Source organism: Drosophila mojavensis, unplaced genomic scaffold, assembly GCF_018153725.1.
Source record: "Drosophila mojavensis isolate 15081-1352.22 unplaced genomic scaffold, ASM1815372v1 contig_19, whole genome shotgun sequence".
NCBI lineage: Eukaryota > Metazoa > Arthropoda > Insecta > Diptera > Drosophilidae > Drosophila > Drosophila mojavensis.
The window spans coordinates 6,516,599-6,532,282 of record NW_025318726.1 but is presented as its reverse complement, the minus strand read 5'-3'; the positions used below and the strand labels follow the sequence as shown (position 1 = coordinate 6,532,282).

The following is a 15,684-nucleotide window of genomic DNA, read 5'->3' as shown; positions in this document are numbered from 1 at the left end:
GCTGCACTCTAAATACTCTTAACAACTTCACTATGCATGCTGCGCTCTTGTGAGACCAAAACAATCACCATACCCTGTCATAGTACTCGCATTCTTTGTTCAAGGGAATCGAACACACACGCACAAGTACGAAGGCATGCAAAAAGGGAAATAGGCAAGTAGGTAGAAAGCACAATTACAGTGCGCGCCAATTTATTGATTCTACTTGCGCTTCGACACGGCCATCCTGACCTTATCACGGCCCCGTGTAACTCTTACAAAAAAAAAACTTTACTCAATAAATCAATTTGTTCCAAAATTATCAACCATATTTCATTCTCGTTTTTTTTCAAACATTTGTTGATAACAACTATTTTCCATACAGAATCTTATCTTCAGGTTTGAGTTTCAGTCTTGAACTAACATAATTCATATTCTTTAACTTAATTCAACTTCTTTTACAGTCTCATAGTTCCAACTGATCTACATCAAATTATCTTATGTGCCAAGCGCCATCATCAAAACATTTCATCTTTATTTGTGCAGTATGACAAATTCTTCTCTTTTCTTATCAGCCCTTCAAGAATACTGTCTCTTTCAACCGTTCTACATTCACTCATTTCATTTCTGCCTTGTTCAATCATTTCACCTTCAATCATTTCATTGCTGACTCTTTCAACCATTTCTCTTCCATTCAGCTCATTACTGTCTCTTTCAATCATTTTTCTTCCATTCAGTTACTGTCTCTTGCAACAGCTTTTCAAAACATTACTGCCTCTTTCAACAGTTTCTCAATACTTTCAATCATTCATATCATCATCGCGACCCTCTAATTCAACTGATAGCTCATAGTACTTTTAACTTGTACATTTGCTCTACAAACTTTTAATATTATTTTTTTTTTTTTTTTTTTTTTTAATCTCGTGTATTACAAAGTATTAACAAATACAACAAACTGAGTTTCCAAAATAAAAATTATAGAAAAAGACTTTATACTAGCTAACTACTCTTACTGGAGATTACTTAGATCATCAGGACAACACACCCAACGTCACACTGTCAGTGACTACCAGCGACTCAATAGGATAACACATTAACTCGTGTCCCTAATAGCAACAGATCAGACACACGGCTATCAGTAAGACATTCAGGTATAGTGTCTGATATCCACCAATGTATCTCACATATTAGGTTCTACTACTTTCACTTCTCTCTACTGGCGTTTTTCAACGCCTTCAATTTCACATCTCCTTCCCCTCTAAGACTTTCTTTTCCTATATTCATTTATCAAATTAAAATACAAAGAAAATAAAAAATCTCATTCACATCAAAATTTAAATCTTGGCAATCTTACAAACTATTCCTACTATTATTTCAAAAATTGCGACTTATTCACAATAATAATAATAATTATTATTATTCAGCCATAAGATAATCACAAATGCATGAGAAAAATTTCTGGAGAAGAGGTCAACATGACCCATTCTTTTGACTTTTTTATCGAGAATAATCGAAAAATTGATTTTGTTTTTCAGCCTAATTTGAACACTTTTAGACCTAGAGACTTAAGATTTACTGTGTATCAACAGTTTATCGATACGAAAATTTTGTAATTTACAGATCACCCCATGCACAGACGATCTAGACACATTTAATTGCTTGCAAATCTCCGTAAGTGTCATCCCAGATTTAAAATAATCTCTAATGAATACTCTGAGTTCATTGCAAATAGGCTTACCACTTACCATCGTTGCTAAACTTTGACTGATCTGCACCAATTTTAAAATTTTTGCATTCTGTTTTGCTATATTATTAGCAGACTATAACTAAAAAGTGATTCTGTTACATTGGTTGCTTTTGTTTTGAGATAAAGTTAAGCATACGCAGCGTTCGAATTAATAGTCCTAATTTTTTATTATCTCTTAAGTCATCCATTTGAATAAATTACTCATATTGTTGTTTTGTTTTTATAAATAGAAGAGAATAAAATTCTTTTTAAAACGAAATGCATTTGTATGTGTCATCTTTTGTATTATTGATAATATAGTGTTTTATTGTTCAAATTAATAGTGGTTTGGGGTGCTGCACGTGCGTTTATTAAATTACAAAACATTTGAATATTTTTTACCGGAATTTAATGAAACTTTCAGCATATGATCTACATATTCTATTGAATATTTGAAAAATAAAAAAAAAAAAACATAATTCACAATTAGCTATACTAGCATCTGACTTGAACCTGAATGTTTTTATTCGATAAAAACATAAAGGGATGGTTTATCGAATTTTAAAGGCAAACTTGACATCCGCGCTGTATATACGGTCATTCAAAAAAAAATTAAAATCTCTAGCTCTTACGAACTTACGAACAGACGGACAGACAGACAGACGAACAGAGCTAAATCGACTCAGCTCGTCGATATATAATTTGTGGGGTACGCCATGCATCCTTCTGCCTGATTTCCCATTTTTAATGGGTTCAGGGTAATGCCGAAAGGGGCTGACCTATTGTCACTCTTTGTTTGAACAACAATTGAAGAATGCAATTTTTGAACAGGGACTTGAGTTTCTTTAGCAGCATCAACAGGAGAAACAACAGATTCGTGACCAGGTGGTGTAGACAAAACAAAACACAAGGTGAGGGAGGAGCAAGCGAATTTGGTGACGATGTTAGTACAGAAGTGGGGGAAAGAGTTTTCTTAATACTTACAGCAACTTCTACACTTGAAGGTGGTTGTAATCGCGTCGATACTTTTGTACATTTACAATTATCGAAACACCACTGAGCATACTGCCTTAGTTTTCCATCCAGAACTTCCAGTTTTTCTTTCAAAAATGAAAAGTAATATCTGAAAGAAACATATTCATAACGAAGTGTAAGTTGTTAAATAAATCCACTTTTATCGAATTCAAGATTTGAACTACTAACATACTAATCACCCTTTCACTCTCTGAAAGGGTACATTTTCATGATGTTTAGTCAAGTGGCCCTTTTTATACCCTGAGCCCATTTTCAATGGGAAATCAGGGTATAATGGTTTGGTTAAATGTATGTAACAGGCAGAAGGAGGCGTAAAGTATATATATTCTTGATCAGGGCGACGAGCTGAGTTGATTTAGCCCTGTCCGTCCGTCTGTCCGTATGTTTGAACGCGTGGATCTCAGAAGATATGAGCTAGAGACTTGAAATTTTTTTTCCTAGGTTCGTGTGTACCATACGCATATAGAGTTTTGCTTTAAAAATCGTAATATATAGAATCTCTATTATTGCTAAAATAAACACCCCACTCCTATATTCACCCCCTCACCCCACGTACTTCAAATACTAGAGACAATGAACAATGAAGTTACCATAGTAAACCCACACTGCAGCCAATGCGTGTTTAGGCGCGCGTGCGTATCCCTGTGTTTGTGCATTTGCGAATCAGTATTGAAATATCAGTTGCTCCAAGGGATCTCGTAGTCGAGCCGTCTCGACTAGAGCTTTCTTATTTTTCGTGTCACAACTTCACATATTGACTTTTTGCCCGGGAGTGGCCCCATATTAGTTCTACTCCATAATTCACGTGAACTCGGGTCTAGTTTTTAAGAAAAATATATACTACAACATAAGACACATATACAACTTTGAACACATACTACACAATTCTAAACTAGAATTTATATCAAGCACACCTGACTCGGTATGAATAATTACTTCGTCTAAAAAAAGCCACCACAAATTTTAGAAGCTTGTAAATGTAAAGAAAGTTTTGAACACATGTTTGACTTTGGGCCCTTGTTCTCACGCAGGGTTGCATTAACTAATCTATATTTACTATTATTTATGTTGCTCCAAAGACGAATTTCATCCTTTTCGGTCCATGGTCAATTTTAGCTAAGGATATAAATTTTGAGCTATCTTTGGTGATGAAAAATATTACAGGTCGTTTTTTTCATTTGCCGCTATTCTGCATTGCTTCAGTGTTTATTTTCTTAAAATACTAATATTATACAATCGATTACGAAATGGGAGCAGTAATGAACAGCACGTAGGTTAATAATAACAAGTAAGAAAACTCTAGTCTAAAGTGCTCGACTAGATTCTACCCTGAAGCAAACTAAAAAAAAACGCATATTTATTCTGGTTAAAGTTTCAATTTCGTAATTCGAAGTGAAAGAGTATATTGGTTTTGTGCAATGTCCGTCTTGCTGTCCGTCCGTCTGTCAGTCTGTCCGTCTGTCCGTATGAATGCAATCTATTTCGGCGCTATTGAAGCTAAAGAAATTTGGAACACATACTCGTGTATATCTCCGATTCCCGATCCCGATCCGCCCACTAGGGGCGTGGCAAATCGGAAAATGCATTTTCCGATATACCAGAAATCATGTTTGTTGACGAGCTAGAAGGCTGATATGGTAAGGCTGATAGGTATGTCCGCGTCGTAGGTCAGCGTCGACCACCCAAGATCACGAGCTATGGCGGATACATCTCCGCCCATTGGGGGCGTGGCAAATCGGACAAAACTGTATCTCCTAAAGTTATAAACCTAGAATGCTGAAATTTTGCACCTAAGCTGATGTTTTAATTCTATAAAGATGGGTGAAAAAATATATATCTACGATTTTTCGAATTCGGCTATATTTTGCACACTATTGATGCTAGAGACCTGAAATTTGATATATATACGCGGGTTGACCACCCACGTCCAACGAGCTATGGTAGAGCTAGAAGCTTCAAATTTGGATAGTTTAGTTACTGGTAGCCTCCTCTATCGATGCCCCAAAAATAATTTTTATGCCTCTTTAGGGGCGTGGCATATCGAAAAATACCCTGTAATTTTCACATTTTTTGAGTGTAAGAATTCAAATTTTGCATTTAGGTTACCGGTTGCTCGTTCAAAGAACTGGCCAAAAATGAGGAGTCTACGGCCACTAGGGGCTTGGCAATCGGCATTTATAGTGCCCATATTGTGGCATTTATTTGCGTCAGCCATCTATTTATGTATTTGTACACATAAATAGGCTTAATAGGCATTGATAGTACGGAAGGAAACATTTTTATAAAATTAACAAGTAAGAAAACTCTAGTCGAGAGTGCTCGACGCTCAATCGAGCGTCATGCAGCTAACACACTCGCCACCTCACTTCTGAAAGGTGCACTGGAAAACTCAAATAGATTCACTGCTGCAGCGCCATCTACCAAAACTAAACCAAACTAACTGCTTATGTGATTCTAAGAATCTGCTAGAATAACCAAACTTTTAAAAACGCACATTTAGTATGGTTAAAATTTCAAAATCGGTGTATTTAAAAATATAAATTAAATAGAAAACTCATTTATGAAAATATAAAAATATTTTGAAACAATTAATAAAATTAACATCAGTTGCACCGATCGGGATTCGAACCGCGACTTCTCAATCGAGCGTCATGCAGCTAACACACTACGCCACCCCACTCCTGCTAGTGGCGCTGGCAAAACTCAAATAGATTCACTGCTGCAGCGCCATCAAACAAAACTAAACCAAACTAACAGCTGATGTGATTCAAAGAATGTTCTTGAAGAAGTATGAATGTATTAAGTATGAATGTATGAATGCTTAAAAACAAATAAGAACGTTGCAGTCGGGCGTTACCGACTGCGGAGTACTCATTCACATCTCATCAACAATTTAGTAGTTAAGTTTCGCTATAATACTGTAGAAAATAAAGTTTTTTCCGAGTTACCACGCCCCCACTGGGAGTAGACACCTCATTTTTTGTCAGTTCTTAGAACGTGATAACAGTACCCTAACTAACAAAGTTTGAATGCTTACCCTCAAAAAATATGAAAATTACAGGGTATTTTTCGATATGCCACCCCCTAAAGAAGCGTAAAAATTCTTTTTGGGGCATCGATAGAGGAAGATACCAGTAGCTTAACTATCTAAATACTTTAGGAGATATCAACTTTTGCGGTTTGCCACGCCCCCTGGGGGCGGACATATATCCGACAAAGCTTTTTGGTCTTGGGTGATCAGCCCGAGTATATATACAAAATTCAATAGTGTCCAAAATATAGCAGAATTTAAAAAATCACTATATCTTCAGGTCCGATTTGCCACGTCCCTAATGGGCCTAGATTTATAATTTTCTCTTTAGACTTTATAGAATCATAACATTAGCTGACGTGCAAAATTTCAGCGCTCCAGCTGTAAAACTCTTGAAGATACAGATTTATACGATTTGCCACGCCCCCAATAGGCGGAGATATATACGCCCCCAATAGGCGGAGATATATCTTGATGCTATGCGTGTAGACTTACATATATACATATATACATATATACATATGTATGTATTTGCGTATATCTATTTGAGGGCTATTTAAGAAGAAAAAAATTTAAACTTATAAAATTATTCGACTGCGAAAAAGAAAAGTATTTAGTGCCATTCATTCAAGCTCGCACCTTCCCAATAAAATATCTATTTTATAAAAAACGAAATATGTATGAAAAAAAAAATAACAGTAAAGATTCGAAACTCCCCTACTCTAACATTACTTGCGTCGCCCTTAGCACCCGCGCCACTGCTTTGTTCGAGCAGTCAGTTGCTAAAATAGAATAGCTTATTAAGAGAGCGTCATCAGACAAAACTACAGTAACGGCTGGAAAGTCCAGAATTCAATCGAAATTCTAAGAATGTGCGAAAAGGCGCGCTTCTGTCTGTACGTATAGAATAGACGATGAGTGTGTGCACATGTATAGGAAAATCGCGCTGATCTGCTGCTAGCTTGAAGCCGGTATCCCATATATGGATATAAATATATATTATTAAAAGTCAAAATTGTGTAAACAAATGTATGTATTTTTAATGCAATGATGCAATGATCATAGCAATAGCTATCGATGGTTTTCCAATTTTAATACGATCATGCCCTGTTTTTTGTTGCGCACTAGACTTGAAAATTGCACTATATACTCTGGTTGACAGCGTTTGGGCTGTGAATGACTCTTCTGCAATCGGTATCGTCCGACTGCAACGTTCTTACTTGTTTGTTTAAACAATTAAGAAACCTCTAGCCTAGACTGCTCGACTACGAGATCCCCTGAACCCTTCAAGCAATAGCAATTTCAATCATTTTACACGTCTTTCTACTTACACAAGACATAGACAAACACACACGCATACAAGCAACCACGCCTAAACACACACCTATGAGAATTTAATTGTTCAATAACATACGATCTTCATAATACTTTCAGATCATGATTATGGATATACATGCATTTGCCAAAGCACAAGTCTCTAGTATTTAAAATACGCCTTTTACAAATATGTGGGTGAGGGGATGGATATAAGGGTGGGGGGAAAATTTTAACAAAAACCGAAGTTGTATAAAATTCATATAAATCTACATTAAAAATTTGAAGACTTTAAATTAAAAGTTGTAGGAGATATGATTTTATAACTGATTTTCGATAAGGTTTTTTATCGATAAAAAAATAACGGAACAACTTATCGATTTTTAAAGAAAAATTCCACGTATACCTCGCGGACACGGACCACACGGACATTTTACAAACAAAATTGAGACTCTAGCTCTTGTATCTTTTTAAATCGATGCGTTCAAGCATACTGACATCAACAATTTAGTAGTTAACTTTCGCTCTAATACTGTAGAAAATACAGTTTTTCCCGATTTGCCACGCCCCTACTGGGCGTAGACACCTCATTTTTGGTCAGTTCTTAGAACGTGATAACGGTACTCTAGCTGCAAAGTTTGAATGCTTACCCTCAAAAATGTGAAAATTACAGGGTATTTTTCGATATGCTACGATCCAAAAGAGGCGTAAAAATTATTTTTGAATTATCAATAGAGGAGGTTACTGGTAACTTAACTATCTAAATTTGAAGCTTCTAGCTGTTATACTTTAGGAGATATCAACTGCCACGCCCCCTGTGGGCGGACATATATCCAACAAAGCTTTTTGGTCTTGGGTGATCAGCCCGAGTAAATATACAAAATTTGAGATCTCTGGCATCAATAATGTCCAAAATATAGCAGAATTCGAAAAATCGCTATATCTTAAGGTAAGATTTGCCACGCCCCTAATGGGCGTTGACTTATAATTTTTAGACTTTAGACTTTATAGAATCATAACATTAGCTGACGTAGTGGGATGGGGTTACGAAAACAAGGCAACGCTACGTTGCTCATCTAGAGACCTTCAATGGCAATTCTTGTCCTTGGTAATTCAAGTTGACACACAGCCTCCACGATCGGCCCCACTGGATAGCGATTGGGCAGCCGACCAATCGTGAACTAATGTGTGCAGCGACCTTAGAAGAAATAGAAAGATGGAACTTACTAAAGTGAAATCTTCGACCGACCCTAGACTACAGAGAAACACACGATTTTGAAATGTTTGCTCCTGGGCTGACAGGTGCTGCATTCTAGGACCTCAGTAAGCAGGAGTGACATCCTGCGGAAATGGCTTCTGGGCCAATGCTGCAGCTGCCCCCGTCCCGGGGCCCTAGCAGGCCTCCAAGTACGTTCGAAGATCGTCACCAACTGAATTATCATTGGTGGTACAGGTCTACATGGCCTCCCTGCTATGCACAGACAATCATGAGGATCACTTGAGTGACTGTACATCCGATCTAAGATAGCGGCTTGGAGTCGGGACCCTTAAACATGGAATCTCGAAAGACCCCTATAACAAACAAGTAAGAAAGCTCTAGTCGAGAGTGCCCGACTACGAGATTCCCTGAACCCTTCGAGCAATAGCTGTTTCAATCATTTTTCGCGTCTTTCTGCTTACACAAGACACACACACACACACGCTTACACACACATCATGCGCACACACACGTACACACACAGAGATACGGGCGCACGCATAAAAACGCATTGGCTGCAGTGATGGCTTACTAAGGGAACTTAATTGTTCAATAACTTTTCTTGTGGATGTAGTTTCTTCATGAAACTTTTAGATTATGATTATTTCATAGATATGTATGTATTTGCCAAAGCACAAGTCTCTAGTATTTGAAATACGATTTTTACAAATGTGAGGGTAAGGGGGTGAATTAGGGGTGGCGGGTAAATTTTGACAAAAATCGAAATTGTATAAAATATAACATACATATAAGTATACATAAAAAATTTGGAGACTCTAGCTTAAAAGATGTAGGAGATATAAATTTATTATTGGTTTTCGATAACGTTTTAAATCGATAACAAACTAACGGGGCAATTTACTCGATATGCGCGTGCTATACACGGACCTAGGAAAAAAAATTTCAAGTCTCTAGCTCTAATATCTTCTGAGATCAACGCGTTCAAACATACGGACAGACGGACGGACGGACAGACGGACAGGGCCAAATCGACTCAGCTCGTCGCCCTGATCAAGAATATATATACTTTATGGGGTCTGCCACGCCTCCTTTTGCCTGTTACATACAACAAAACCATTATACCCTGAATTCCCATTGAAAATGGGTTCAGGGTATAAAAAAATTATCAGTGGAACACCACAAGAAGATAGTGTGACCCGTTTCACGGACCCAATATTGGGCTTTGGCAAAAGCTCAAAAATGCAAAGGAGCCCTATAGCACAGGCGCCAAGAAGTGTGGAGGAAATTCCAAAAAACGCCACCACGGAATCAGGCGTCCTAAGCGCTACTGCAGAGGCGGTAATCTCACCAAAGCATGAGTACATGTTGAAACTCCGGGCCGAGGAAGAGGATGCCATTCTAAAATGTCGCCAGGCGCTGCGGCGTATAAAAACCGCTGTCGCTAAGCAAAAAAACATCAGTCTGGATGTTAAAAGCGGGGTATCCGACCTAGACGAACTGCTCGATATTCCAGGAACTCCTGGAAGGAGCTGGAAGCTGAAGCAACTAAGCAGAAGCAATTAGAGGGCCCCTTAGCAAAGAGGCTTCGAAACAAAGAGCGGAAAAGACTACTTCGGCACCCGCAGTGAAGCCGAAAGCAGTAGCACAGCCAACAAGAAAAAAGAAGAAAAAACATCCCCGCACAGTGTGGACAAAGCTACGTAGATGTTTTACGAAACATACGCAGCACAATCCAACAGGACGAAAAGGCAAATGTGAGAGGCATAAGGAAAACCCGATCCAGGGCACTCCTTGTAGAACTGAGCAAAGGGGAAAAGTTACAACCGGAGCTGGCTGAAAAACTAAAGGCTACCGTTAAGAAAACAGCTACGGTAGCCGAGTTAAAGCCTACAGCAACAGTGGAGATCCGAGATCTTGACTCACTAACTGTAGAGTCTGAGGTGGCTGAGGCAGTGCGACAAGTCCTTGATAATTCATCAGCGGACTTGCGTATAAAGGTCATTGCATCAAACAGTCGAGAGCAAGTAAGGTCTTTTGTAACTTTAGAAAGCCAATTAGCGGAGACGTTGCTGAGCTAAGTTATTAAAATTGGCTTTGTCAGGGCTAGGCCCAGGATGTGTAAACCCATCCGCAGATGCTACAGATGCTTCGGGGTCGGTCATCTGCAGACCAACTGTACAGGACCGGCCCGAAGTGGTGTTGGCATCTGCATTAAATGTGGTGAATCAGGTCACGAGATGAAAGATGCTGCATTTGTACGGATGCAGGGAGCACTTCTGTTGATCACATGCCACTCGACAAACTACAGCAAAATGTTGAAAATACTCCAAGGTAATCTACACCGGAGCAAAACGGCGGATGCACTTTTGACACAGATAGTAGCAGAACATGCTATTGATGTAGTGATCATCAGTGAGCAATACAAGCGAAAAGAAACCGGTGCCTGGTTAGAGGATGACACTAAGACTGCTGCCATATGGATCCCCAGTAGTAGTGGACAACGGCCACTAGAAAGCAGGATGGGAAACTGCTACGTCTACGCACGCTTCAGAGAAGTCGCAGTAGTCAGTTGCTACCTAACTCCTAGCGGTGACATAATCATTTTCCAGAATAAACTGGATGCAGTCGAGGATCTGCTCGTGGATCGACGGCAGGCGATCTGAATGCACGAGCAGTAGACTGGGGAATATCCTCTACTAACTCTAGAGGACGGAAAATCATGGATATGGCCGATAAGTCCGGGTTAGGGTAGCAAACCGCGGAAGCAGAGCTACCTTTCATAGGCCGGGGTGGCACAATACCGGACGTAACCATTGGATCCGCACACATCGTAGATCGGATAAAGGACTGGAAGATACTCGATGACTTCACGGGCAGTGATCACGAGTATATATTATATATATATATACCAATCAGCAAAACTCTCCACCAGGATCAAGAAAGACTTCCCACAGATGGTACATAAGCAAGGTGGATACACGCAAATTACTAACTGAACTAGATAGACGAGAACGACAGTTCGACAGCACATTGACCTCGAAGCAAGTGGTCCAAAGAAGCCTAACAGCTATGGAAAGAGCGAGTAACGTTTCGATGCCAAAAACCCACAGCAAACACGGAGGTAGACGACATGCGTACTGGTGGAACCACGATATTGCAGAAAAAAGGAAAGTATGCGCACAATGAAGAAGAAGGCAAACAAGGCACGACGCTCTGGAAATGACGGAAGCGTTAGCAGCTAAGATTGCGAGAAAATAACTGTCGATTGCTATCACACGCATTAAGCCTCACAAGTGAAAAGAGCTCTGCAAAGATATAAATAAAGACCTTTGGGGACTTGGCTACAAGATAGTCATGAAGAAGCTGAGAGACTACGGAGCAGTGCCAAGCGTGGATGATGAAACGATGGATCACATAGTGGAAACACTATTTCCAATACACATCCACGAGACGCATGTGCGAACACCCGAAGAGTTCGATTCAGTTCCAAATTTCACCAAGGAAGAACTCAAGATTGCGGCTCTCTCCCTAAAGAATAAGAAAGCGCCGGGATGTATAACGCATGTCTAAAAGAAAGGATATTCCCAGAAGCGTGGAAAGAACAGAGACTGGTGCTCATTAGCAAAGGCAAAGGCTATCGCAACACACCTTCGGCTTATCGTCCATTGTGTATGCTAAACACAGCGGGGAAGCTGTTAGAAAAGCTCATAACACCCAGACTACTCGCCGCAGTAGAGGCCGCTGGGGGACTTAGCCCCAGGCGACACGGGTTCAGAGCTGGAAAATCCACAATGGGAGCTATCGATGAAGTGGTTCAGGCAGCCAGAGCTACGCAAAGAGGAAATGCATACTCGCGCCCAGTGATCCTGCTAGCAACGCTGGACGTTAAAAACGCTTTTAATAGTGTAAAGTGGACCGATATGCTTACTTCCTTGGGGCATAGTTTCCATATTCCGTAGTACCTGATGAATATGATCAGGAGCTATTTGCAGGATCGAATACTCCTGTACTCCACACAGACTGGTACGAAACGGTATGGAGTGACTGGAAGAGCTGCACAGGGGTCAATCCTGGGACCAGACCTGTGGAATATCAGCTACGACGACATCCTAAGACTGGAAATGCTTGAAGACACTTTCCTAATTGGTTATGCCGACGATGTCGCAGCCGCTATTACTGCCAGAAACACCGTAGAGGCCCAAAAGAGACTTACCCAAGTCAAGATCCGCACGCAGACATGGCTCAGCTCTCGAGGATTGGAACTTGCCATCCATAAAACAGAGTTACTTCTGTTCACGGGGAAGCAGATCCCAACCGAAATAGAGATGCGAGTAAGCGGAAGCCGTATAAGGACTCAGAGGACAGTGAACTGCTATCTAGGCCTTAGACTAGACAGTAAACTTACCTTCTGGGAACAGCTGAAGCATGCCACGCGGAAAACAGCGAAAACAACGGGGTCTTTGAGTAGACTGATGGCAAACATTGACGGCCCGATGGCAGGAAAACAAAGACTTCTCATGGAAGCGACAAATGCAATATTGCTATATGGAAGTGAAGTATGGACGGACACCTTAAAGGCGAATGTACGGCGAAAACCGATGTTATCAGTGCAAAAGAGCAGCCTTAAGGATAACATCGGCGTACCGCACAGTCTCCGGTTTGACTTGCTTGCCCAAGAGCGCAAAAACAATATGGAGGAAAAGAGGAGAATTCTCAGAACAGGCGGCAAAGAGAGATAACCATAGTCTCGTGGAAGGCGAGATGGTCATGCGAAAAGTATGGCAGATGGACCGCTAGAATAATCCCCGATCTAGAGAAGTGGATAAATAGAAAACACGGTGAAACGTCGTTCTATTTGACACAACTACTGTCCGGACATGGATACTTTCGAAAGTATCTAAATAAGATGGGGAAAACTGCTGAATCCAGCTGTATTTACTGCGAAAATGCAATGGACGATGCGGAACACACTTTCTTCAACTGCAACAGGTGGTCGGAAGAATGAATCAACCTGGCAGAAACAGTCGGTGAAGTCAAAGTAGAGACATTAGTACAGCAAATGTGCAGTAGCATAGATGCTTGGAAAAAAGTCTATGACTTCGCCGAAAAGATTCTTCGGCGGAAGAAGTATGACCTGGACGCAGGCACACAGAGGGCAACGCTCAATATATTATTAATGCGGGATAACTTCTGGTTCCAAGGAGGTTTCGAGCCCCAGAAGAGGAGGATTTTTTAGTCGGTAAGCAGTCATGCAGTCCGACACACCGGTCAGAGTGACGACCTTCTGACGGTGCATAAAGCATTTTTTCCTACCTTAACCCACACAGCTGACGTGTAAAATTTCAACGTTCGAGAGTGAAACTCTTCGAGATACAGTTTTATCAGATTTGCCACGCTCTCAATGGGCGGAGATCCGCCATAGCTCGTGATCTAGGGTGGTCGACGCGGATCATATAGATCCAAATTTCAGCTTTCTAACTTTTCAATTAATATGATTTTTGGCATATCGGAAAATGCATTTGCCACGCCCCTAGTGGGCGGATCGGGAAAATTTTAACACTTTATAAATTGGAGATATACACGAGTATGTATTCTAAATTTCAGTCTCTAACTTCAATAGCGCCGAAATAGATGGCGTTCATACGGACAGACGGACGGACAGCAAGACGGACATTGCACAAAACCAATATACTAATTCACTTTCGCGAATGAGTATAAAAACCGAAATTCTATAAAATGCACAGGAATCTATATTGAAGACTCCAGCTCTAAAGACGTAATAGATATTATTTTAGTTTTCTATATAAGGGCATGCCTCCATCTACCCATTACATACATTTCAAGACTACCATTATATCTTGATTTCCCGTATTAAATGGGCTCAGTTCCTTTTCCCTTAAGGTATTTTTATTGTCGCTTTCAAAATACGGACAGACGGTCGGGCAAACATATATAATAGTACGAAAAAGGTTTAAATACAATAATGTATCTTATACATACCTAAATAATAATTTACTTGGTTGGAAAGCAACTATTGTCAGACACATTAGAAGCCACAAACGGTCCGTCCACTCCAAATTGGGATTATTTGTTGTTTGTCGCATGCATTGCACAAAAATTTCATCTCTCAATTCTTCTCTTTCAATACCCAAGCCGATGATATATTGAATGCTTTGCAGCTCACGTTCCGCATTTTGTTCACCACGCATATATTTAGAAAGTTCCTAAAGATAAGGACAATAATTTTATTAAAATATTAAATGATTATATAATTTATATATGTGTATATATAAAAGAAAGTTGTGTAAAAGTGCTCCAGCACTTATAACTCGAGATCTGCTGGACCAATTTTCATGGTTTTTGATTTGTTGGATTTGTCTCCGCCACGAGTAGGATAGTAGATCTTAAAAATACTGAAAAAATAAAAATACTTGAAAAACCCGTTTTTTTCCCTAAAATTTCAAATTTCCATTGATACTCAGCAGGCTTGATAACAGTGATTATAAAATAGTATAGAAGTAAATAAACAAATGTAGTCAATCAGTCAGCCTCATGCGGACCTGACTATTTTATCAAAAAAAAAAAAAAAAAAAAAAAAAAAAAAAGCATTCTAGTTTTACAACTTTAGGAGATACAGTTTTATCCGATTTGCCACGCCCCCAATGGGCGTAGATATATCCGCCATAGCTCGTGATCTTGGGTGGTCAACGCGGACCTACATACCAAATTTCAGCTTTCTAGCTCTTTAACTAACATGATTTCTGGTATATCGAAAAATGCATTTTCCGATTTGCCACGCCCCTAGTGGGCGGGTCGGGAAAATTTTAACACTTTATAAATCGGAGATATACACGAGTATGTGTTCCAAATTTCAAGTCTCTAGCTTCAATAGCGCCGAAATAGATTGCGTTCATACGGACAGACGGACAGACGGACGGACAGCAAGACGGACATTGCACAAACCCAATATACTGATTCACTTTCGTGAATGAGTATAAAAAGAAAGAAGGGCCTTAATTCGTGCTTCTCAAAGAGAGGCAGCCCGTGAAACGGCAATAAGAAATGGTTCAAGGATTGATTTGAATCGAGCAGCGTTTCGATATGATTGCACCATTGACTACAGCTTGAATCGTTTAGTTTGCATTGGTCCAATGGACGTTGCTTTCCAGCATTGTGGCGCATTCAAGTTTGCTGGTGAAACGCCCGGTTTGTGCTGCCTTAGTGGTAAAGTGACATTGGTCCCGCCACCAGAGCCATGGCGTTCCCTGCTTTATTGCCTATTTCCAAATGACTTCATTTGGGGCGGAAATTATTGGAGACGGATATAATCCGACATTTAAGGTAATTTACGTTAAAAATTTTATTTTCTATGATTGTAAA

At 39.8% G+C, this 15,684-nt stretch overlaps 1 protein-coding gene across 7 annotated transcripts in view; it reads right to left on the bottom strand.

The window, feature by feature from the left end:
- The window catches only part of LOC26527348 (unconventional myosin-VIIa), a 146,950-nt gene that overhangs the window by 44,910 nt on the left and 86,356 nt on the right, over positions 1 to 15,684 (bottom strand). For 6 of the 7 annotated variants that reach the window (XM_044007793.1, XM_044007792.1, XM_044007794.1 and 3 more), the window contains 2 exons: positions 14,305 to 14,528; positions 2,690 to 2,828 (listed from right to left, as the gene is read on the bottom strand). In XM_044007793.1, the coding sequence (XP_043863728.1) occupies positions 2,690 to 2,828; positions 14,305 to 14,528 (363 nt within the window). Of the gene's footprint in view, positions 1 to 2,689; positions 2,829 to 14,304; positions 14,529 to 15,684 lie in introns of those variants that run through there. The other variant, XM_044007800.1, reaches the window with a different exon arrangement.